General features: G+C 39.5%; 1 protein-coding gene across 1 annotated transcript in view; it reads left to right on the top strand.

The window, feature by feature from the left end:
• The first annotated feature begins 907 nt into the window (after positions 1–907).
• LOC113019306 (integrin alpha-M-like) overlaps positions 908–25,027 on the top strand; it is a 32,621-nt gene continuing 8,501 nt past the window's right edge. The window contains exons 1-18 of the mRNA XM_026162916.1: positions 908–1,012; positions 3,535–3,637; positions 3,812–3,915; positions 4,333–4,403; positions 4,696–4,807; positions 4,963–5,090; positions 5,184–5,329; positions 8,731–8,881; positions 9,391–9,541; positions 9,889–9,962; positions 10,129–10,249; positions 16,491–16,630; positions 16,720–16,866; positions 16,958–17,170; positions 17,265–17,398; positions 18,151–18,293; positions 18,410–18,564; positions 18,662–18,784. Coding sequence (XP_026018701.1) covers positions 976–1,012; positions 3,535–3,637; positions 3,812–3,915; positions 4,333–4,403; positions 4,696–4,807; positions 4,963–5,090; positions 5,184–5,329; positions 8,731–8,881; positions 9,391–9,541; positions 9,889–9,962; positions 10,129–10,249; positions 16,491–16,630; positions 16,720–16,866; positions 16,958–17,170; positions 17,265–17,398; positions 18,151–18,293; positions 18,410–18,564; positions 18,662–18,784 — 2,253 coding nt within the window. The 5' untranslated portion in view covers positions 908–975. The remainder of the gene's footprint in view (positions 1,013–3,534; positions 3,638–3,811; positions 3,916–4,332; positions 4,404–4,695; positions 4,808–4,962; positions 5,091–5,183; positions 5,330–8,730; positions 8,882–9,390; positions 9,542–9,888; positions 9,963–10,128; positions 10,250–16,490; positions 16,631–16,719; positions 16,867–16,957; positions 17,171–17,264; positions 17,399–18,150; positions 18,294–18,409; positions 18,565–18,661; positions 18,785–25,027) is intronic.

The following is a 25,027-nucleotide window of genomic DNA, read 5'->3' as shown; positions in this document are numbered from 1 at the left end:
AGTGAGATGGGGGTAAATGGTAAATGGCCTGTATTTGTATAGCACTTTACTTAGTCCCTAAGGACCCCAAAGTGCTTTACACTACATTCAGTCATTCACACACTGGTGATGGCAGCTACATTGTAGCCACAGCTGCCCTGGGGCGCACTGACAGAGGCAAGGCTGCCGGACTCTGGCCCTCTGACCACCACCAGTAGGCAACGAGTGAAGTGTCTTGCCCAAGGACACAACGACCGAGACTGTCGGAGCCGGGACTCAAACCGGCAACCTTCGAACTACAAGGCAAACTGCCAACTGCCAGAGTACATATTTAATCCAGGCCTGGAGACCAGCTCATGCTTCTTGCAAAAGTGGCACATTAGCAAATTTTCTCACAGATAGTATGAAACAGTTCAGAGGAAGTCAGATGAAAAGGAGAAATGGACTTTTTATTTTTAGATTCTTTTTTTTCAAGAAGAAGGTTTTCTAAACCATGCTTTGGTGAGTTGGACAGACACTTCAATTTAAATGTTTTTTTACATTTTCACCACAGTACTATGAAAAGAAGTTGACACTGTAATCTCAATAAAAAAAATTTTAACCAACACTTTTAGTTTCACATCAGCAAAGAGGAACAGATATGAGAGAGTTTTTATTTTGCTATTTCTTATTTTAAATAATATTCAAAATTACACTAATTTGATCTTGTTACCCTGAAACTAATAAACTTTCTAGTCTGTTTACTGTGAGTTTTATTATTGTTTATTTGAAATTAAGAGGTTAATTCACATTAAACCATACCACCACGGTGTGGTGTAGCATCAAACAGACAGTCAGTGTTGCTCCTCCTACTTAAGAGTTCCTCTAAATGAACCTCTTACATTGGAACAACTGTCTCATGATTTCTGCATGTTGGTTTCATCTCCTTCTCTGACACTATCAGCAGAAGTAATACTGAACTCATGTGTCATTTGTGTTTTTCATGGGAGTAACACAATGAACTGGGTAATTAGTGCTACACTATTCTTGTCAGGTAAGACAACTTTGTGCATTCTGAATTTGTCTTTTGTTCTCTAATTATAAGTTTATGCAAAAAGTGAAAATATGACTTTAGTGTTTCTACTTAATAAAGCACAGTGACATTTTTCAGTAAAAAACTATATATAGTTCTTGTGGTATTAAAAAGCAGGTACGACATATTACAAGGGAAAAGATATCATTTAGAATTACATTGGCAATGGTCATGTCCTTACTTACATTTCATTATCTCTGAACCAAACTACCTGCTGAACTCTACAATCAGCTCAGTTTGACTATAAAAATACCTTCAATACTAAAATGTTTTGTTTTTCTGTTGTCGAAGTTTACTGAGTGAAAAAAGTATTTCTTAAATAGTCATACTGAGGAAAGTAACTTCTTCATTATTTATCAAAAACAAACAGTAGAACAGGACATGATTTCATGTGTTCATTTGACATATCTGATTGTTTTGTTCAGTGCTACTCAGAATTGGAAGCTTTTCACATGAATGTCACATCATACTTTGATTTATGTTATTTTGTCACTGCATCCAACTTTGTTACGTTTGGCTATTGCTCTTTTTTATGACAGAATATAAATTCATGCCTGTGTAAAAACTAAGAAGAAATGTTAATTAAAAATGAAAAAGAACAAAGGCTGAGGGAAATACACACCTTCTCATTTAATAGTTTTTCTTTATATTCATGACTGTTTACATTGTAGATTCTCAATGAAGGAATCAAAACTATGAATGAACACATAAGGAATTATTTGGTCAACAAAAAAGTCTGAAATAACTCAAAACATGTTTTATAGTTTAGATTGTTCAAAACAACCACCCTTTTCTTTGATTACTGCTTTGCACACTCTTGGCATTCTCTTGATAAGCTTCATGAGGTCGTCACCTGAAATGGTTTTACACCAGTCTTGAAAGAGTTCCAAGAGATGCTGAGCACTTGTTGACCCTTCACTTCATTCTGCAGTCCATCTCATTCCAAACTATCTCCATTGGGTTTAGGTCAGGGGACTATGTTTGAAGTCATTGTTCTGTTGAAAAATAAATGATGGCCCAACTAAACACAAACCTGGAATGGGATGTCGCTACAGGATGCTGTTTCAGTGTGCCTTCAATTTTAAATAAATCCCCAGCAGTGTCACCAGTAAAGCACCTCCACACTATCACACCTCTTCCTCCATGCTTCATGGTGGAAGTCATCTATTTAGAGACAATCCGTTCGCACTCACCAAAGATAGGGAAGGTGGAACCAAAGATCTCAAATTTGGACTCATCAGACCAAAGCACATATTTCCACTGGTCTAATGTTCATTCCTTGTGTTTCTTGGCCCAAACAAATCTCTTCTTCTTGTTTCTTTTCCTTAGTCGTGGTTTCTTAGCAGCTATTTGACCATAAAGGCCTGATTCACACAGTCTTCTCTGATCAGTTGATGTAGAGATGTGTCTATTACTAGAACTGTGTGACATTTATCTGAGCTTTAGGTGCTGTTAACTTGCAATTTCTGAGGCTGGTGACTCAGATGAATGTATCCTCAGCAGCAGCAGATGGTTTTTGTGACTGCACTTGGGGACACGTTCAAAGTTGTAGAAATTGTCGGACTGACTGACCTTCAGTTCTTAAAGTAATGATGGACTGTCGTTTCTCTTAATTAGTTGATTGGTTCTTTCCATAATATGAATTCTAACAGTTTTCAAATATTGCTGCCAGCTGTGTACCAACCTAACTTTTGCACAACACAACAAGACTTTGCAGCGCTGTCAACAAAGCAAAGTGTAGCTACTTTCAGGAATCTAAAAGACATAGAGTTATTTATCAATTTTTTATTTGCAACATAATTCCATATATCTTCATGAATTGGATGTCTTTGGTATGTATCCACAGTGCAGAAAGGACTAAAATTAAACACAAACCACTGAGTGAGAAGGCGTGTCCAAGCTTTTGTCTGGTAGTGTATATGACAATTTTTTTCTTTATTCCTTTCAAAGCCACGAAAAACAAGTTCATGCTGATGAGGTAAATTATTAGATGACTTTATATTTCTGGAAACTAAGACATGAATCTGTCATTGTTGAACAGGCAAGAGCTATATGATGTCACATGCCTGTTCTTAGCATGCCCAAAAAAGGAAGGTTTTGTTTTTGTAATAAAAAACCCCAACAGGACAGTTTAGGTGTAGCTTTGTTTTCAACAAAGACTCTGTTGTGTATGGTTGTAGATTTTCACTATAGAATGATTATATCACAATTCATATATAAGTTTCTACAGTGAAATTTAAGATTGAATTTCAAGGGAAAATTTGCTCTGAGCCACAATGTTTAGAACTTTAAAATGTCTGGCTTTGGTGCTCTCTAGTGGTAATAAAATAAATCATGGTTAAAAAAAACAAATGAACGCAACTCATATACTATTTACAGTTTCCTAAAAGTGAATATAATTAGAGGTCTATAACCACATTATCATCCTTCACAGTGGCTTGAAATAAAATTACTGTTGCTCATCTTTCTTTTTTAATTCTCAGTGTTAAATGCTGCACTTTGTTTCAATATTGATCCCGTGGCTTGGAGGGCCCTGAGTAACTCTGCTGCTGGTTTTGGCTACCAGGTGGTGCAAAGACAATCAGAGTAAGTCAGGACATGGATTGTTTTGTTAAACATAGATTTGCAGCTGAATGTTTACGATTACTGCTATTTATTTTTTATTCATTTATCATGTTTTATGCCATATGGACATAAAGAGTTTATCTAACCACAGTTTGCTCTCTAGACTTATATCATTGACTGGATTTATTTTCTTAGTTTGCTTGTCAGTGCTCCACTTGAACAGTATTCACAAAATGAAAGAGGGAAAATATACAAGTGCACCACATCTCCCCAAAACTGCCAAAATATAAAATTTGAAGGTAGGTAACCATTCATTTCTGAATGTGCTAAAACTCTGATAGTAAGAAATTCTCCACAGATCCTGTCACATACATTTGTTTAAATCAAATCAAAGTTACAGTAGATTTCCAAAGTGGACATCTTAGTATGTAACATTCAATTAACTTTTTAAAATTATTACGATTTAAATTTTGTAATTTCTTAAATTTTTAAATGAAGTAACAGTGAAATTGAATTCTGTTTTGCATTCCATCCTAATGAAAATGTACCAAAAACTATTGTTTATCTCAGTTTCCAGTCTAGATGTAATACCGCTTCTTATGGCTTAGCCAAATCATGAATTGTGGCACGTTGCAGTTTTTAATTTGAATGTTGTTTTCTTTTCACAAAGTGTATTTTATGACTGTTTTAACAAATATGCAATGTTTTCAATACAGCACCGTATTTTGCAGTCAACATGTCGCTTGGTTTGACAATGAAAAGTGATTCCAGAGCAAAAAACACTGTGGTGAGTTACTGAACTGCAGACATTACCATTGCTTTGTTAAAATATGTGGGGATCGAAATCCTCTGTCCTCTCTCTCTATATATGTATATATCTCCCTTTATCAGTCTATCTTCTTTAAAAAGACTACAAATATACTAATTACTTCAGCAAGTCAGCAGATTCAGGAGTTGTGTAGGAAATTCTCTTTTTCCCCCCTAAATTGTTTTATTTTATATTGAATTAAGCATAGTTTAAGTGACATGGAAATATTCAGCCTGCTGTATTTTGATAACGTGGCTTTGTCTCCTCTCAGGTGTGTGGGCCAACCATTCCAAAGGACTGCAAAAGTATCACCATGTATAATGGTGTGTGCTTTCAGATGGACCGTAATAATTTTGGACCTTTCATTCCTTCTTCTATTCCAGGTAACAGTAGATGGTGTTTGAAACATTATTTCAAACACCACCACACACACACACACCAAGATGCAAAATCCTTTTGCTTGCATGATATGAGTGTGAAAAAATATTAAAATGAACCCTTCAAAATTAAATTAAATTTGAATCCATTTCTCTGACAGAGTGTAGAACACAAGCAGACATTGCCTTTCTGTTGGATGGTTCAGGCAGCGTACGTTCTACTGATTTTCAAACTATGAAGAATTTTGTGAAAGATCTAATCAAATCCTTTCTATCAAGTGACACACAGGTGAGTAGCTGTTGTCCCTCTGTAAAATCATAGCAAAGACATAAATCAACTTCATTTTTACTTTTATTAAGTATGTTTCTCTGTGTTTTTCAGTTTTCTGTTTCCCAGTTCTCTACTGATCCGCAGGTTCACTTTAATTTTAAGAAGTTTTACTCATCTGAATCAGTGGAGACTGACATCGATAGAATCAGACAGCTGAGGGGATGGACTTACACGGCTAAGGCCATCACACATGTTGTGTAAGTAATACAATGATATAACTGAAGCATTGCAGTTACATTATTGTCTCGACTTCCTGTCCAGATGACTTTTTTTCTTTTAATCTGATAACACTAATTACTGTATGAACTGTGTGACTGAAGGAAGCCTTTTAAAAAGAGACACTGTACAAACTTGTGCTTCAGGGTATTATCTTCTACAGAGTGATTGATATGGCCCCAACTAAGGCTAAATTCAAAACACTTTTAAGTAAGTAAGTAAATAAAGTTTTGTTTATATAGAACTTTTCAAGACAAAGATCACAAGAGACAGGCCTTTAAAGAGGGGGCTGTTACCGATTTTCAGACAGCCACCAAGGAAATGAAAATCGAGATCTTGAAAGCAAAACAGAGCTACAAAAACCTTCTTGAAAGCAAATTTGCTGCAAAAAATTTTGGGTCTGCCTGGACTTGTATGAAAACCATAGCAGGGTTTCAAAATCCCCAGAGCAGTAGTCAGGTCATTTTAGATGGTTTTAATTCAGACAGAGATTTTGCAAATGCTTTAAACATGTTTTATGCTTGTTTTAGTTCTTCTGATTTTAGCGAGGATATTTTGGAACTGAAACAGAAACTGAGAGATACTCAGCACTTTATCATTGAACTCAGCGATGTTAAAAAGGCCTTTCATACAGTCAATGTGAACAAGAGCCAGGGTCCTGATAATATTAGTGGCCGCCTAATTAAATCTTGTGCTGATGAACTCAGTCCTATGTTTCAGGTTATTTTTAACAAATCCTTGCAAACACAACCTCTCTTTGGAAAGAAGCAGTCGTGGTTCCTGTCCCTAAATCTAGCCATCCAAAAATTCTAAACGACTTCAGGCCTGTTGCCCTCACTTCAGTTGTAATGAAAGTCTTTGAAAAAATCATCAGAAATGTGATTATGAAAGAGACTCAAGGTCAGCTGGATCCAATGCAGTTTGCATATAGGCCCAACAGAGGAGTGGAGGACGCACTTTTGACTTTACTAAATCTAATTCTTAAACATGTAGAGAGTAAAGGGACTTTTGCAAGACTTCTTTTCATTGATTTTTCTTCGGCTTTTAATACAATACAGCCCCATATTTTAAGTAAAAGACTGTTAGAACAGTTTGAAATCAGGAAAAACCTGGTGGGCTGGATTTTAGATTTTTTAACTGACAGGTCACAAAGAGTGAGAATAAATGGGGTTCTGTCTGACCCAGTGTTCTCCTCCACAGGTTCTCCTCAAGGGTGCGTCCTATCGCCCTTATTATTCACTCTCTATACAAATATGTGTCAGGGCAGACATGAAAACAGGGTCATTATTAAATATGCAGATGACTCTGTTATTGTCAGCTTACTGAAAGAGGGTGAAATTAACCACGGTCCAGTCATTGATGACTTTGTTCAGTGGTGTGAGGAGTCTTATCTCCAGCTGAACATATCTAAAACAAAAGATATGGTTGTTGATTTTAGGAAACAACAAAATGGGCATGGAGTCACTTTAATTAAAGGTCAGAAAATAGAGCAAGTGCAATCATATAAATATCTTGGGACCATAATAAATGAAAAACTGAACTTTGATCAAAATTGCAAATCAGTTTGTAAAAAGGGTCACCAGCACCTTTATTGCCTTAGGAAACTTGTTCATTTCCACATTGACCAAAAAATTTTAACTTTGTTTTATCGTTCTTTTATTGAGTCTGTTTTATCCTTTTGTTTGGTGGCATGGTTTGGTCAGACCTCTGTCACAGAGAAAAACTCTCTAAATCAGATAGTGAGATGGTCCAGTCATCTGATAGGTGAGCCACAGTCTTGTTTAGCCTCCCTGTACTCCAAGCAGGTACAGAGGATGGCTTTATCAATCCTTAAAAATGGTTCCCATCCTCTAAGGGGTGAATTTCAGCTTCTTCCCTCAGGACGGAGGTTTCTATTTCCGAGATGCAGGACAAAGCGTTATAAAAATAGCTTTGTCCCCGTTGCTGTCACTGAATTAAATAAGAATTGTTTTTGATTTGAAATATTAAAATTACTATATATGTGCCACAGTGAGCTTTATATATTTACTAGGTATGTGTGTTTTTAAAGGGATGCCAAATGCTGTCATTTTTCTGTAAAGCAAATTTACCCTGCCTTTGGGTATAAATAAAGTTACCTTGACCTACCTTGACCTTGACAAAGTGCTTCACAAAGAAATACCAAGGTATTTAAAACAAAACAGACAAAAAAGTTAACCAAATGCAATTCCAAAAAGATGAGTTTTTAGTTGTTTTTTAAAAGAGACTCCTGAGTCCACAGATCTTAAGCTTGGAGGAAGAGAGTTCCACAGTCTTGGGGCCACAGTGCCAAAAGCTCTGTCTCACTTAGTTCTTAGCCTTGTATGCTGTATAACAAGTAGGCCCTGATCACATGACCTCAGGGACCTGCTGGGGACATAGAGCTGTAGCAGTTCAATAATGTAAGCTGGTTCTTGTTCATAAAGAGCTCTAAAAGAACCTGAATCTTAAAATGGACTCTGAATTCAATGGGGAGCTGTATGAGCAACGGTGTCACGTGTCAGTACTTAGAAGATTTCGTCAAAAGCCTTGCTGCAGCATTTTAAAGAAACTGCAGACATTCCAAGGAGTTTTTTTCTTAGACATATAAACAGTACAATTACAGTAATCCAAATGTGATGAAATGAATGTATGTATAACAATCTCCAGTTCAGTGCGTGATACAATAGGACTTAATTTAGCAATGTTTCTTAAGTGATAAAATCATGACCGAACCAGAGATTTGACATGAACCTTTGTTTATTTATTTATTTTTATTTCACACTTGGTTCAGCAGTTTCAACAGTTTATCCTTTAATACACACAAACCATGATTTCCCTTGATATAACACTGCACCCATAAGTGAAAAGGAGCAGAAAGAAGAAAATATTCATATTCTTATCTCGTCCAAAGTCAAAAGTTACCCCAATGTTCCTGATAGATGATTTTACAAATGTCGAAAGGTGGCCAAGAACTTTCATTATCATTGTATTACATTGATTTGTACAAAACTTAAAGAACTGCAAAATAGAATGATGCATGCTGAAATAATAATCATGTAATTTATCTAATACAGGGGTGGGCAACTCCAGGCCTCGAGGGCCGGTGTCCCTGCAGGTTTTAGATGTGTCCTTGAACCAACACAGCTGATTTAAATGGCTAAATTAGCTCCTCAACGTGTCCTGAAGTTCTCCAGAGGCCTAGTAACGAACTAATCATGTGATTCAGGTGTGTTGACCCAGGGTGAGATCTAAAACCTGCAGGACACCGGCCCTCGAGGCCTGGAATTGCCCACCCCTGACCTAATAGAATAGAATTTACGAGATGGACTGCAAAATAATTATTTTCAAATCATTATTATTATTATTATTTTTAATTTGACAGGAACAATGTTTTCAAACAACAAAGTGGTTCCAGACCAAATGTGAAGAAGGTCTTGATAGTAATTACTGATGGAGAATCTAATGATCGGCAGAATCTACGAGATGCAACAAAGCGAGCAGAGAGTAAAAACATTGTTCGATTTGCTATTGGGGTAAGTACTTCCATTCCTTAAACTTGCATAATGTCGAGTTTTATAAGAATAGTGGGTTTCATTCAGTTGCCAGACTACAGTCACATTATGCTGCACTATAGGGAGAAAAGTCCTGAGCCACCCACTCACTACACTTCCAGAACCTGCTTGACCATAGAAACCAATGCTATGAAGCTCCTGTCGAACAATTTTTGTACTCTAAATGCTTCCAATTTGAAATAATACCACTTATAGTCAATCATGGAATGTACAGGAGTGATTATAATTTACAAACTGATTTGTTGCAGTGGGCAGAACGGTGGCACGGTGGCGTGTCGTTAGTGGGGATTGGTTAATTGGGATAGGTTAAGACATCTGGGATAGGCTCGAAAGTGTTAGAGTGTTAGAGTTAAATACCTGTGTGTAAATGTTATTATAAATTGGGTGAAGTTTAAATACTGTATTTTAGTAAAGTGGGCAAATCATTTTGCATAGAATGAGGACTCAAACATGTTTCTCAACAATCCTAGGTGGGGAACGCATTTAGTGAGGATGCAGCAAAACAAGAACTGGACACCATTGCATCATCTCCCTCAGACAAACATGTATTTAAGGTGGAGAACTTTGATGCACTTAAAGTAATAAGACAGAATCTGCAGGACAAAATTTTTTCCATTGAAGGTACAAACATAACTTTATAGTTATAACTTAGTTAAAATTCTCGTAAATGTTCTAAAAAAAGTAAATAATTACATTGTATTGAATGCTTCTATCAGCTGTTCACTTATTCTCAAGGATCTTTTTCACATTCATTTTGAGGATCTGTGTCCTGGCATTGAAGCAGTGAACTTTTATTTGTTGTGTAAGCTGCTTCACTATGAAGCAACTAAAATGACTGTATTGTTTTATTCATTAGAGTCACATTTAAAATTAAATGTAACTTTACATTTAAAAAATGAACCTGCAAATTGGAATTTGTTGTATTGTCTCTCTCTTTCACCTTTTTTATTTTTTATTTTTGATTACAGGATCTCAAAGCAGTGGAGAGTCACTGGAAATGGAAATGTCTCAAGAGGGATTCAGTGCAGTTTATGTGCCTGAGGTAATTAAAACTACCAGAAACTCACCAGACAGTCTAGTCATAGAAAGAGAGATTCACATGTGCCTCTCTGGCAGTTTTTAAGTTCTATGGGCAAATAGACAGGTAAACACAGTCCAGATTTTAAATGTAAAATAAATTGTATACAAAATGTATGTCTACACTGTAGGGAATTCAGATGTCTATTATTGGTGCAAACCAGTGGAAGGGAGGCTACGTGCAATACACAACAGGAGGCCAGAAGGTGAAAACATATGAGGATGTGTCTTTGGAGCCTGACAGTTATCTTGGTAAGAATATTGCAGCTTTAAGTATCTAACTCATGCACATGTGATAATGTATATGGTAAATGGACTAGTTCTTATATAGCGCTTTTCCACTCTTCTGAGCACTCAAAGCGCTTTACACAACTTGTGCATTCACCCATTCACACAAGCACAACTGACATTCACACACATTCATACTCCGATGAATGCATCGGAGAGCAATTTCAGGTTAGTATCTTGCCCAAGGATATTTGGCATGCAGACTAGGGGAAGCCGGGAATCGAACCACCAACCTTCCGATCAGTAGATGACCTGCTCTACCACCTGAGCTACAGCCACCCAATATGATCACATGTGCATGATGTTACGTCCCCACTTAAAAGCTAGGCGATGAGGGTGGGGGACAGTAACAGTTATCTTCTGCCCTCAGCTGAATGTCTCTATCCAGCTTATGCAGTGAGCTAAACATAAAATGGCTTCAGTAAACACTCAGGAGACCGCGTGGCATTCTTCGGAGCTTTACTGATCCTTATTTTCCTTTTTTGTAAAACTGTAATAACAGAAACAGAATACAGTGTATTCACTCTCCATACAAATACACAAAGATTACATTAAATATTGTTGACTTATGTAAACAGTCACTACACAATCAAGAGATACAGAGATGGTAAGAAATACAGCTAACACCACATGCTGGTATGCTTCATGTTAGCAGGCTAAACAAAGGGCTAACAGCTAGCTTGTGCTAGTAATGTAACAAACTCGCTAAACACACAAGAAGCTCATTACTTTGCTGAACAAGGTACTAATAAGTGGGAACAATAAACCGTTTTGCCACACTTACAGATTATGCCTTTTCAAGGGCGTCAGATGCAGGAATTTACAGAGACACAGCCAAATGGACCTTCCCTGTCGAGCGCTGGGAGAAAACCACTGCTTGCGCTCTAACATGGTGCTACCCTGTCAACCCACTAGATGGCAGGCTTTGCCCAGACAAGATCAGGAATAAACATATTTTCTGACATGTTGCAACAGTTAATTACAGAACGAATGATTATGACCCGCCATATAACAAACTTATAAAAAACATACCTTAGAAATAACAGGAGGGACAGAATAAGTTAGATCCAGGTGGAATGAAAAGAACGCCAGGCAGAGGTATTTAATATAAAATAGATCTTTATTGTAGGCAAACACCTCAATAATCATATAAATGGCAACAACAAAAGGAGACAGCACCGCTGCTTTAATGAGAAATCAGGGAGGTCAACCCAAAGTGGTAATGACCACTTCAACAAAGGAAGCAACAACAAGGCTTCAACAGAAAGAGACAGCAACGCTGCTAGCAAACAATATCCAGGCAGGCCACACAAACTAATGAAGGCCGCCGTCACTCCTGGGCAATCACTGCTCAGTTAAGCACTACTCACAAAGAGCCACACACCAGAAGGCTGGTCACACACAGCAGGCTGTTGCACACCTAGGCCAGTAGCACACTCTGACCAGCACAGAGGAAATCCACCAGAAACCTCTCCCTTCTCCTCCACACTGCTCTTCTCCAGCTTATATCACCCCTGAGGGTAATTGGTTGTAACGAGAGCAGATGAGCAGCAGGTGTGACCTAAAGGAGAAGGCAGGGGCAGAGAGAGACAAGGGAAGGGCCAGAACGAAGGAGGAGGAGAGGGAGAAGACAACACCACGCCCACACACTCCCACAGCCTCCCAGGATGTAACATTCCCCCCACCCTATATCCACACTATACAAAACACAGAATAGACCCATCACTATGCACTGCGTGAGAGTGCATCACCCACCAGATTTTCAGTCCCTTTCTGGTGCTGGATAACCAGATCATAATCCTGCACCAGCAATGCCCAGCGCATTAGTCGCTGGTTGTGGTTGTACATGCGCTGGAGGAAAGTGAGGGGGTTGTGATCTGTATACACCGTTACTGGAAAGGAGCTAGAGCCCACATACACAGTGAAGTGCTCCAAGGCCATCAGCATCGCTAGAGCTTCTTTCTCTATGGTGGAATAGTGTAGCTGATGGCGCTTGAACTTTACAGAGTAGTAGCAGACTGGGTGACACACACCCTCTGCGTCGTCTTGTAACAGCACCGCACCAGCTCCGGTGGCACCGGCGTTGACTTCCAGCTTGAAAGGCTGAGAGAAGTTAGGGGCAGCCAGAACTGGGGCGCTGCAAAGGAGGGATTTTGCAGACTCGAAGGTGTGCTGGCATTCCCCTGACCACTCAAAAGGGACTTTGGGGCTACATAGCCTTGTCAAAGGGGCCACAACTACAGCAAAGTTCTTGCAAAAACAGCAGTAGTATCCAGTCATGCCCAGGAACCACTTTAACTCCCGCCTAGTGGCTGGGGCCGGGTAGCTGAGGATAGCTTCGACTTTTGCCTCCACTGGGCGTACCCGCCCGAAACCCACCTGTTTCCCCAGGTACATGACTGTCGCTTTGGCGAACTCGCACTTAGCGAGATTTAGGGTCAACGAGGCGTCGGCCAGTCGCAGAAATACCGATCGTAGGATGGCCACATGCTCTTCCCACGTGGCTGTGTGTATTACTACATCATCCAAGTACACATTACATTGAGGCACGTCTCCTAAAACCAGCTGCATCAAGCGCTGAAATGTGGCCGGAGCGTTTTTCATGCCAAATGCCATCACGGTGTACTGCATGAAATGGTCGGGTGTGACAAATGCAGAAATGTCAGAGGCTCTGGGGGTCAAAGGCACCTGCCAATATCCTTTAAGAAGGTCCAGTTTGGAAATAAATGTGGCAGGACCTATGTTATCAATGCAGTCCTCCATACGAGGAAGTGGAAAAGAATCGGCGACAGTCACTGCATTTACCTTACGGTAGTCGGTGCAGAAACGTGGGGTGCCATCAGACTTGGGCGTAAGTAAACATGGAGAGCTCCAAGGGCTGTGACTCGGTGTCGCCAAACCATTCTCCACTAGATAATTGACCTCCTTCCTCATCACCTCGCGCTTTCCCATAGGGCAGCGGTACGCGTGCTGTTTGATTGGGGTTGCGTCACCAACATCGATATCATGTTCACAAACATTAGTACGCGAGGGCACATCACCAAAGAGAGAGGGGTAGGAGTGCAGTAGATTAAGCACATCTTCGCATTGTGAAGGGGACAGATGAGACAAGTGGGCCGTTACTTCGGCTAAGTAAGCTGAATTCGCCAACCGTCCACACTGTTGTCCCTCAGAAAGTATATGCAGATCGTTGTCAGCACTGGCCTCTACACTCAGCACGGTGGCAGAGACAGAGCTGGAGGTTGCCGCACTGGCAACAGTCTCATGGGTTTCCCTATCATGGTAGGGTTTTAACATGTTGATGTGGCACAGGCGCGTTTTCCTCCTGCGCTCTGGGGTACTGAGAACATAATCTGTCTCAGACACTTTCCTCACTATGACGTACGGTCCCACGAAATGGGCCGTAAGAGCAGAACCAGGCACCGGTAGCAACACTAAAACCTTGTCCCCAGCCTGAAAATGCCTTTTCACAGCCTTTCTGTCATGCCACGTCTTCATGCACGCCTGGGCGGTACACAGGGCCTCTTTCGCTACTGAGGTAGCACGTTGCCAACGATCCTTACATGTCTTCACAAAATCTGCCACGTTAGTTTTTGGAACACCCCCACTAAGGAACCTCTCTTTCAACATCTTTAGCGGGCCCCGCACCTCGCGGCCAAACACAAGGGTAGCTGGGCTGAACCCTAAGGACTCTTGCTTAACATTGCATATTGCAAACAGTACAAAGGGGACACCCTCATCCCAGCTTCTGCCTGTGTCATGGCAGTACTTTTTTAGCATGGCCTTAAGTGTTTGGTGCCAACACTCAAGTGCACCTTGCGACTCTGGGTGATAAGCACTAGACACAGAATGATAGACGCCCAGGGAAGCTAAAGTCTGTTTAAATGCTCGAGATAAGAAATTAGTTCCCTGGTCTGTTTGCACTGTTTTTGGAAGACCAAAGGTGGTGAAAAACTTGATTAGCGCCTTAGTAATGTTTGCAGTGGTGACCCTCCGCAGAGGAATTGCTTCAGGGAACCGCGTGGACAAACACATTATGGTCAACAAAAACTGATTGCCTGCTTGTGTTCTTGGCAACGGACCAACACAATCGACCAAAACATGCTCGAATGGCTCACCAACAGCAGGTATTGGACATAGTGGGGCGGGGGGCACAGTTTGGGTTGCCCACCAGTTGACACGTATGACAAGTATTACAATACTTCGCAACATCTGCCTTCATTGCCAGCCAGAAGAAGTGCTGCAGAATACGGTCATATGTTTTAGTTATCCCCAAATGTCCTGACCATGAATGGTCATGGGCTAATTGTAGCACGTGCTGACGCAAACTAGCCGGGACCACTATCTGTTGGACTACACTCCAGTCCTCCCCTTGCTTTGAAGTCCACCTGCGCATTAGCAATCCATCACATACAACAAATGTCTGCTTCCTGTCTCCTGTCAGATGATCACTCTCATCTACGGCAGCAAAACATTTGGTTAACGATGGGTCTGCTTTCTAGCCGGTACCTCTCAACCTCACACCTGGTCCATAGGTGTAGACACTGATGGTTCTACAACCTGGCCTGGAACGTGAGGCGCCGCACTTGGTCCAGCCGGGCCGGGTGTGCTCGGGGGTTCTTGCATTACAACCACCCTCTTCTCCAACAACCCGGACACCAGAGTGGCTTTCAGCTCGGCTTTGTGTAGACCAGTGGAGACACTGATCCCGTAATTTGTAGCCAGCTCATGCAGATCCCTCTTCCTACAAACATCCAGCAGGGCAAGCGACGGCTCTGCCGTAAACCCAGCAATATCAAAAGTGGCCATGAAAACTCAAAACGGCCTGCAAAACACAAGCAAACCACTAAAGGGCCACACACAACGCCTTCACTACAGAACTACACACAGGCGAAAGAAAAATGTGTTGTGTCAAGTCAACCATTAATTAAAAAATTCTACCCACACTCCCCCCAGTCCTGCCTACTCAGACTCTAGCCTGTCCTAGCTTCTGGAGCGTACCAGGCTCGAGGCCACTTTAAAGGCAAATCATCAAGTGCCACAGGCACCGACAAGCCTACCCCCAACAGAGAATTAATCCCCACCCGGGTTTGCTCCGAAAATAAAAAAGGCAAAACAAAAAACGAGTGTCCGAAGGAAGAGCAAATGCTCAGCTAGACACTCCCCTGTGCAAGCCGGGGAGAGCAGCAGCTAGCCAAATGACCTTCACACAACACACAAACACTTGTAATCAACCCAATTCCTTTCATTCCGATCCCGGACGAGCCCCCACTTTGTTACATCCCCACTTAAAAGCTAGGCGATGAGGGTGGGGGACAGTAACAGTTAGATCCAGGTGGACTGAAAAGAATGCCAGGCAGAGATATTTAATATAAAATAGATCTTTATTGTAGGCAAACACCTCAATAATCATATAAATGGCAACAACAAAAGGAGACAGCACCACTGCTTTAATGAGAAATCAGGGAGGTCAACCCAAAGTGGTAATGGCCACTTCAACAAAGGAAGCAACAACAAGGCTTCAACAGAAAGAGACAGCAACGCTGCTAGCAAACAATATCCAGGCAGGCCACACAAACTAATGAAGGCCGCCGTCACTCCTGGGCAATCACTGCTCAGTTAAGCACTACTCACAAAGAGCCACACACCAGAAGGTTGGTCACACGCAGCAGGCTGTTCCACACCTAGGCCAGTAGCACACTCTGACCAGCAAAGAGGAAATCCACCAGAAACCTCTCCCTTCTCCTCCACACTGCTCTTCTCCAGCTTATATCACCCCTGAGGGTAATTGGTTGTAACGAGAGCAAATGAGCAGCAGGTGTGACCTAAAGGAGAAGGCAGGGGCAGAGAGAGACAAGGGGAGGGGCCAGAACGAAGGAGGAGGAGAGGGAGAAGACAACACCACGCCCACACACTCCCACAGCCTCCCAGGATGTAACACATGAGTATGATCATACACTACTATTCTTATTGTATATATTGTATATCTTATTCATCTGTTCCTCTGTCTCTCCTGCTGCTTTGAGCATGTACATGACAAAAGAATTTCCCTCAGGATAAATAAAGTTATTCTTATTCTTATATATACAGCTCTGCTCCAGTTCTTTCACCTAAATACACTGATGAGTTTGCAAAACAGATACAAATTTAAAGGAGGAATAAGGAATCTTAATCTGTCTACTCCTTTTGAATACCTAACCTCTAGGTTACTCCATGGCAAATGCTAAAACCCGACGTGGCTCTCTGACAGTTGTTGGTGCTCCAAGATATAAACACAGAGGAGTAGTGGTCTCTGTTAACAGAGAAAACTTTGAAAATCAAAAGATCGAGCCATTGGCATCACAGGTATGTATTTACAGCAGAATGAATGAGATTGTAAAGTGTATATAAATTACTTTCCCAAATAAAAGAATAATAATGTGTTCCTTATACAGTATCAGACTGGTGAATATTTCGGGGCAGAGGTGTGTACCATGGACATAAATAATGATGACATCACTGATCTAATCTTCATATCAGCCCCAATGTACATGGAGCCTGATAGAGAGGGGAGAGTTTATGTTTGCAGATTAACTCGTTTGGTAAATCAAAGTTTTATCTACTACGATTAAATGAATCAATTTATTCGTCATATTGTTGTTGACCATAAAATATTTATTCCCCTCCTTTCAGTTTGTGGAGTGTAATTTTGATGATCCGTTAGTACTAAGAGGACATGCAGCTGTCAAAGGAAGGTTCGGCTCTTCTCTTGCTGTGCTGCCTGATCTAAACTCAGATGGATTCAGGGATTTGGCAGTTGGAGCACCTTTGGAGAATAATGGTGAAGGCAGCATCTACATATTCCACAGTGAAGGAGGCGAAAGAATCAGTCCTACTTACTCACAGGTACACAACATAAAAAAAGTCACAAAGATGACTAAACTTATTTATCACTATACGACCTGCAGCTTAATTAATTAAAATGTTTCCATGCGTACAGAGAATTACTGGCTCTGAGGTCCAGTCAGGACTGAAGTTCTTTGGTTTGTCAATCAGTCAGTCTTCTTTTGATCAGAGTGGTGATGAACTGCCTGACTTAGCGGTGGGTTCAAAGGGCACAGTTGTCTTACTGAGGTAAGTCACAGTCCAGATAGATACTCCAGTCATGTGTTATTATTGTCTGTGGTATGTCTACCAACTTTGTCAAGATAATGTAATCATACATTACTGTTGTCTATTGTAATTCTGCAGTATTTGTTGATATACATATTTACAGTATGCATTAATCGTCACATATTTAGATACATTTTAACATTAATTATTATAAAAACGGCCCAGATTTTTAGAATATCACACTTCTATAATATTTTCTAGAAAGCATTAATAATTGATGATAAATTATTACATAAATCATTAACTCTAATTTACACCATTTCCAGTAAGAATTTTATGGTTTCGGTGATTTAGAGCCAAATTTTGTTAAGTTTTTAGTTTTGGAGTTTCTAGTCATCCCCAGTGTTTCCCTCTACACTCAAACTTCCGCCTCTGAATTATTAGTTTATCATTGTCAGTTTTGTTTTGTTTCCCATTTCCCTTGTTATCTGGTGTGTTTATATTGTCTCTATGTGTTCCATGTTGCATCATCACTCTGCATGTTTAGACTGCATGTTTACCCTGTTTGCTTTTGTTTTGAAAAGAAGCATTAAAGCTACCTTTTGAGTTTAGATATTGTTTTTCGGGTCCATATTTTCCTTTCCGTGCAGCTTAACCCAGACAATTAGAAATCAAATGTTCTCTTTCAAAAAGGAAGTAACATCTGGCTGAAGAAGGCTCAGGGAGGGGCAGCCGTTTGCCATATTGTTCATGTGTCTTTTCTTACTTTCCAGATCAAGACCCATAGTAATGGTGAGAGCTGAGGTATCGTTTAGCCCAAAGAAAATCCCTACACAGAATGTAGACTGCTCAAAACCATTGGAGAACACAGCTACAGTCTGCTTTACTATGAGCAGAGTGTCTACAGTCAACAAAGGTTCATCATGCATTTCACTTTCTAAACCACTGCACATCATTTATTTCTAATTTATGTATACTTCTAATGAAATTACATTTGCAGTATTAAAATCAAATTCTATTTCTCTATTTCAGCTCGTGCAATGATTGATTACACTATAACACTGGATGCCACTCGCAAGCCTCCAAACAACCGAGCTTACACCAGTGGTAAACAACAAGAGCAGTCTGGATCAGTTACTGTTGACTTAGAAAGAAAAGAATGTTCAGATATAAAATTGCTCATTGATGTAAGATCTAAGTTTTAAGTCATTAAACTCTAGATTTTGTTTAAATCATTTTATTTTTAAGACTCCTCCAACATTGAATCTAAACTTCTTCTTGCAGGCTTGCCCTGAAGACGCTCTCAATGAACTTTCCAATGAGCTCAAATTCACATTTAATGGTTCGCCCTCAAACACAAATCTCAGACCAAGTCTGGCCCTGCAAACTCAAACATCCATTTATCTTGTAAGTAAACTTTTTAAAAACACTGTTAACTGAGCAACTGAGGCTAGTCTTTATGAAGTTATGAGAAACCTTTAGGTTGGCCCTTAACTTTACTGAATCCATGTTATTATACTCATGGAACTGACTAATACATCTTTGAGAGACTTCTGCTGAAGTACTGGTAGTAAACGAGTTACTGTTAGTGCAGTGATGGTCTCTTAAAGCTGAGCCTCTGGGGACCTGCCTGTTGTTGTACTGTTGTTGTTGTTCACAAATGAACATCAAATAGAAAAAAAAATGTATATATTTTTTTACAAGTTCATAAGCAATTCTACATCCCGGTCAAAAACATAAATAAGAAATAGACTCTACATATAAGTTATAATATAGTATACATTACTGTACGTTACCACTGGTTAATTACGAAACCATGTGAGGGGAGGGACCTCACAGCCAGGGCTGGACTGGGACAAAAAATCAGCCCGGGCATTTTGACTAGAGACCGGCCCACCAAAAATGTGACGTCATTCAGGGGTAAAACCGCAAAGGATTCTGGGAACTTGTGGCAAGAGGTACTAGCGCATGCAGGCTTTCAATTGAACTCAGTTACACAGCGATAAAAAGAAACACAAAAAATGCCAAGAAGCTGTTGTATTATTAACTGCAATAGCCGGTGTTGTGCCAAAAACTGATTGTCTGCCAAAAACTGATTGCTCATATTTAAATTGCTATAAGTAACTTGTTGGGCTATAATATGTGAAACATATGTCAAATGCATCCCTCATGGATGACATAAAGTCATCTCTCCATCTCCATCTCTCTCTCCTGCTCTTTTATTTCTCTCTCTCGCTCCATCTCTCTCTGCTGCTCTTCTGTCTCCTCTGTCACAGACTTCTCCACTTTTGATGATAAATCAGCCTGGTGCAACATGTAAGGATTGGCACAATTTGTTAAGATTTTGAGGAGTTTGAGAAACGAACCTTAAGCATAAAATAAAATTTACTATCAGTAACTTCATAGCCTCTGTCATGCTAGCTAGTACGCAGTACCAGTTATTCTAAGCGACTGTAAAAAGTCAGCACAACTGTCCAGCTATGCTCACAGCACAAGCAGACTCTCAACCTATTATATGACTGTGCTGTATGTTGTTATATTTTTTTTCTATTATGTTTACAAATGTCAAGAAGTCACAAGCAAAGTGAGACCACATCATAGCACATGTTTAAACAAGAAAGGTTTATTCATCAAATTTATTTATGGATTAAATAGACATAACACTATTTTGTCCATGTATAAAGCACAACAGTATCAGACAGAAATGTCACATGATATTAAACAGAGGTTAAATAACCAATTGAACTCTGTAGAGTGAGCAATTATAAAGAAGTTCATTTTAATTTGTAGATTCAAGCTGCTCTTCATATTTCTGGCCACCAGATCAGAGGCGGAGCCAGACATTTGAAACACCTGGGGCTTAGCCCAAAGGTAGTATGCATGTGGGATTTTTTTTTTTTTTTGGGGGGGGGGGGGGGGGGGGGGGGGTAGAAATGACTGAAAGATTAGTTGGCTCTGTTTTGAGTTTTGTTCAAAAAAGAATGACTTCATATAGGGAAAAATATATATCACATATGCAGGACACCTTAAGCTAGTTTTTTAATTAAGCAGCAAGGCAGAACAAAATCAGGGCTGTATCAAGACACGAGGACTAAACTCCGGAATTAAAACAGGACTCCAACAGTTCAAAATCAGGACTACTTGGGACTTAACCAAGACAGAACCAGAATCAGAACTAGATGATAGTAGCACTAAAAATCATCATAGACCTGCACTACACTTATTTTTTAATTCTACCAAAGTACACTATTTAGATTGAGAAAAGTTTATATAATTATTTAGCCTTGTTGTGCAAACAAGCCTGCAGAACTTAATAAATATAGAATTTGAAAAATAACAAACCTAAAAAGAAACACTAGGTACAAGATACATGAGAACCTATGATACGGTGATACTTTTGGCAAACGACGATTTGACTAACATGTGTGTCTCACCTGCTCTTGTTCCATCTCTGTTCCGTCCTCATTCTCCATCTCCCTCTCTGCTCCTCTCTCTCTCCCTCTCTGTCCCCCTCTCTCTCTTTGTGCTGACAATCATCAAATATACAGTTGAAACCAGATATTTACACACTCTTCAGATAAAAACACTTTTTTAATTGTAACATCAAATCAGACTAAATGTTTATTTTTTTTAGATTGATAAATATAAAAAGATATTTGTTAACTTTAAGAGTAAAGAGATAAACTGTCTGTATTTCTTAATTGCAATTGGCACCAAATTGTATTCAAAATTGAGCCACACTTATGGAGCTCCACAATTCTTTTCCTGGTGTTTTGGTTGACATCTCTTGATTTTCCCATGTCACAGAAACAGGCTCTGTGTTTTGCCTTATATGCATCCGCAGGTGTGCCACCAATTTACTCACATGGACTCTACTAACCTATCAGAAGCTTCTTCAGCTCAGAATGGAATCGTCTGGAGTTTCTTATTAATTAACAATAAACTTAGTGTACATGTACTCCTACATTTGATGAAAGTGATAAAAAAAACAGAAAGCGCTGTCTCTCTTTATTCTGACATTTAACTAATTCTAACTATATTTCAATATTTATCTAAAACAAAAGTTTACGCTAAATTGATGTTGTACAGTAAAAATGTTTTATGTTTTCTCCCTAAAGTGTAAATATCTGGTTACAAATGTGAATATCCTGCTCTGTACTGAAACCCCTCTTGTTTTGCATAGAAATATACTGAACAACATACAAAGCATAATATATAAAATAACATTTACCTGAGTTTTTTCTTTGAAAGAACCCTCTAATGTCCATTCTTATATTTCAGTACATAACTGAAACCGATTTAGTCGGGGAGGGTAAGAACTGAAAATATGAAATAAACACACGTAAGCTAAGACTCTCTAAAAAAATAGCATGTGTTCGGCTTTTCATTTCGCCATTTGTTGATTCACTTGAACAGCAAGTAACGTAATATTGGTCAAGTGATCAGTTTGATATCAATCTTTCGTGATGCACCATCATATTTACATTATTTGTACAGTACGAATGATTTGCTTTGGTACCTGGTAGAGCAGGGCGATATGGCCAAAAATATTTATCACGATATATATTTGAAAATTTGCGATAACGATATAACTGACGATATAATTGATGCGAGACAAAATCAACTCCACAACATTACTAGCGCAAAAAGACAACCTTCCATTTATTTTCACTTAAACAAGAAGCTGGTTTTTATGTACATTAAAGCTTTATAAAAATGTAACAGTGCAAATGCAAATTCCTTGCTGAAAGTTTAACCAAAAGGCATTTCCAGTAGAAATGGGCTGACATATCCTGAGCATAACCATGTATAATATCCACTGAAATTAAAAAGAGGTGCTTTGCAACATTAAACTGCAGTGTGCAGTACGTATTTTTCGGCCCATAAGGTGCACGGGATTATAAGGCACATTAAGCGAAACAAAGCAGTCAGATAAATCAAACTTTATTAAACTCATTCTTCTTGCTTCCTCCACTTCTGTACCATTGATTCATTAATGTTGAATTCTCTGGCAGCTGCTCTATTCCCATGTTGTTGCAGTATTTTAATGACTAACCTTGTATTGTGAATGGATTATCTCAGTTGTTCTACTGACTGCAGTTTGGTCCGTTTACAGCATCCTGCCATGCGATTGCATTTGTCTCTAACTATCAGGAACGTTAACTTTTATAAGTGGAAAAGTGTTAGTGTTCGTCCTCCAGCTTCACTGTTTATGTTATGCTAACATAGCTGTGTCGCTAGCGATCACGTAGCACATCATTATATACCAGCTAGCCCAACTTCAGTAACCCTACAAACGTCACTGCTGTTTAGTTTCCTGTCTTCATTTATGTTGGAAGTGATAGCAGAGCTGTACGTTTGAATTTTTTCAGAAATCTCTCAGTCAGAACATGCAATATCATGCTTGGGTAACTAGCGAAACTAGCGAGCTAACTTCTGCTAGCTTCCTGCTAACTTCTAACTCCGTTAAATGTAATAAATTTTGTTTTCATGGATGCCTGGAAGTTAAACTTCATAGTTACACCTGGTAAAGCAGCAATGCTGATCGTTTTATTAAAGTACCCGGTCAAACTTAAGCTCTCCTTAGTATGGCTGGCTCCTTTCTCCAACAGTGCACTCACAGGCAGCAGCTGCCCCGCCCCCTCGCTCAGTCGCTTAGTGCCTGAGCTCGGATCATACCAATATCAGGGGGGATTCACGCACAGTCGTAAATTCCCACAGTGTGCACTATGTGCTTCGAATATTGTGTGTACTTTTTGTTTTATACAGTTGTCAGCAAGGCATCTAACTATGAAAAAATTACACTCCAAAAGACCCCGGGCTTCTGACAAAACAACCCGGGCTTAAGCCCAGTAAGCCACCCCCACGCTCCGCCCCTGCACCAGATGTCACCAAAGAGGACTGTGTTCAAACGCGTTGAGTAACGAGTTTGTGATGTGTTACAGACAAAATAGTATTTTACTTATTAAACTTCGTGATTCACCCAGCAGTAGGGGGTGACTATTATTGTTCTTCACGGCCTTGTGCAGTGGTATTTCCTGCATAAAAGCTGTACCAAGAACCTTTCTACTTTTACCTTTACTTTCTCTACTCTACTTTTGCCACTGATGAGAACTTGTGCAGTTCTCACCTGCTTGAACAGTAGCAAACAAATTTTACATTTTGAAAAAAAGAACAAATTCAAAATACACAAACATTCACCTTATTAAAAGTGCTTCTGTCTAAGATCAGTTTCTTGGCTGAATTGAATGAAGAATATAAACAAAAATCATTGTTCCTGGTATAAAGTACCACTACTTGGAAAAACACACAAACTGGCTGCTGTTCATTAGCAACCAGCCATTGTTCCTCTTGGGCATCGTGCATTAATTAGTGACTAAAACAGATGCTTGTTTTATTTTTAAATTGGAGTAACATGAAGGCAACCTGTCTACCTGCAGAGAATGTTTGTGGAGTTGTCAGATGACTTGATATCACAGTTACAAATGTTCTAATTATTACTATTTCTGATCATTTTTCTATATATTTTTTAAAAAAATTGTTTGTCTCTCAAAACAAAAACCAACCAAAATATCAAAAGGTATTATGTCAGTGCCATACAATATTATTTATTATAACTTTATTTCTGAATTTTCAAAGTGTACATTACCAGTACTTTTATCATGTGATGAAATAACCATCTCTGTGGTACCATTTGTCATCATATCTATCATATTGTTCCAGTGAGAAATGCAAATATATGTAGTATAGCACCTTGGAGAAACAGTGAAAAGGTAAGAATGGCAAAAAGAATCTGAAGGAGAAACAGAGGCTGCAGCCTGACTGCTCATCAGTTTGTTACCTGTTGAAGATTAGGGTCTGGCTGCTAACCTGAGGTCGACATTCACCCAGCAAACATCACTCTGGGTACCGTACTTGGCTAGCTTAGCATCAGCATGGTGTATGTGCAGGTGATTGCGAAGAGCTGAAGTTGTGTTAGCAGCATGATTCTGTCCCTAATGCAGTTTACACTTTACCATCAAGCTCCCATTCTTAATAAATAAAAGTACTGTCCATATCCATGCTGTAGATCTGCAGCACATACTGTAACTGAAATCAGCTGATTGTTGTGCAAGTATAATTTGAACAGATGAGTGAAATCCCGAGGCAAGCAGACTAATTCCAAGGAGCTGAAATACTAGGAACCCTTCTTGATTCCCTCCTCTATTCACTTCATTGACTCCTATGTCCATTTAAAATCCTTGTTTTGCTTCATAAAACACTTTTTTTTTAGTAAAACCTTTAAATCATGTAAAACTGCTACCCCAGTCTCTCAAACGACCTCACATCAGATCCGGTGAAAGCTTTTTGAACTGTTCCCACAATTAAATTAGAAGTGTGCTAAGGGGGGATTTCTGTTACTGTGGCTCTGTGTTTACATTCAAAACAGACTCAAACAGCCTTTAATTCTTTACAGTTAGAGCCAGTGTTGGGACTAACAAGTAACGCGTTACAGTAACTACGTTATTATTGTGGTAACGAGCACGGTAACTAGTTATTATGCCAAAATCAGGAACGCGTTAGTCGTTACTGGGATTTAGATAGGGTCGTTACTCGTTACTTTGTGTGGTGGGTATCGCGGAGCTTCCACAGATTCAGTAACATTAGCAA

Source organism: Astatotilapia calliptera, chromosome 3, assembly GCF_900246225.1.
Source record: "Astatotilapia calliptera chromosome 3, fAstCal1.2, whole genome shotgun sequence".
NCBI lineage: Eukaryota > Metazoa > Chordata > Actinopteri > Cichliformes > Cichlidae > Astatotilapia > Astatotilapia calliptera.
Note: the sequence above shows the minus strand (reverse complement) of the source record. Positions and strands in the feature narration are given on the sequence as shown.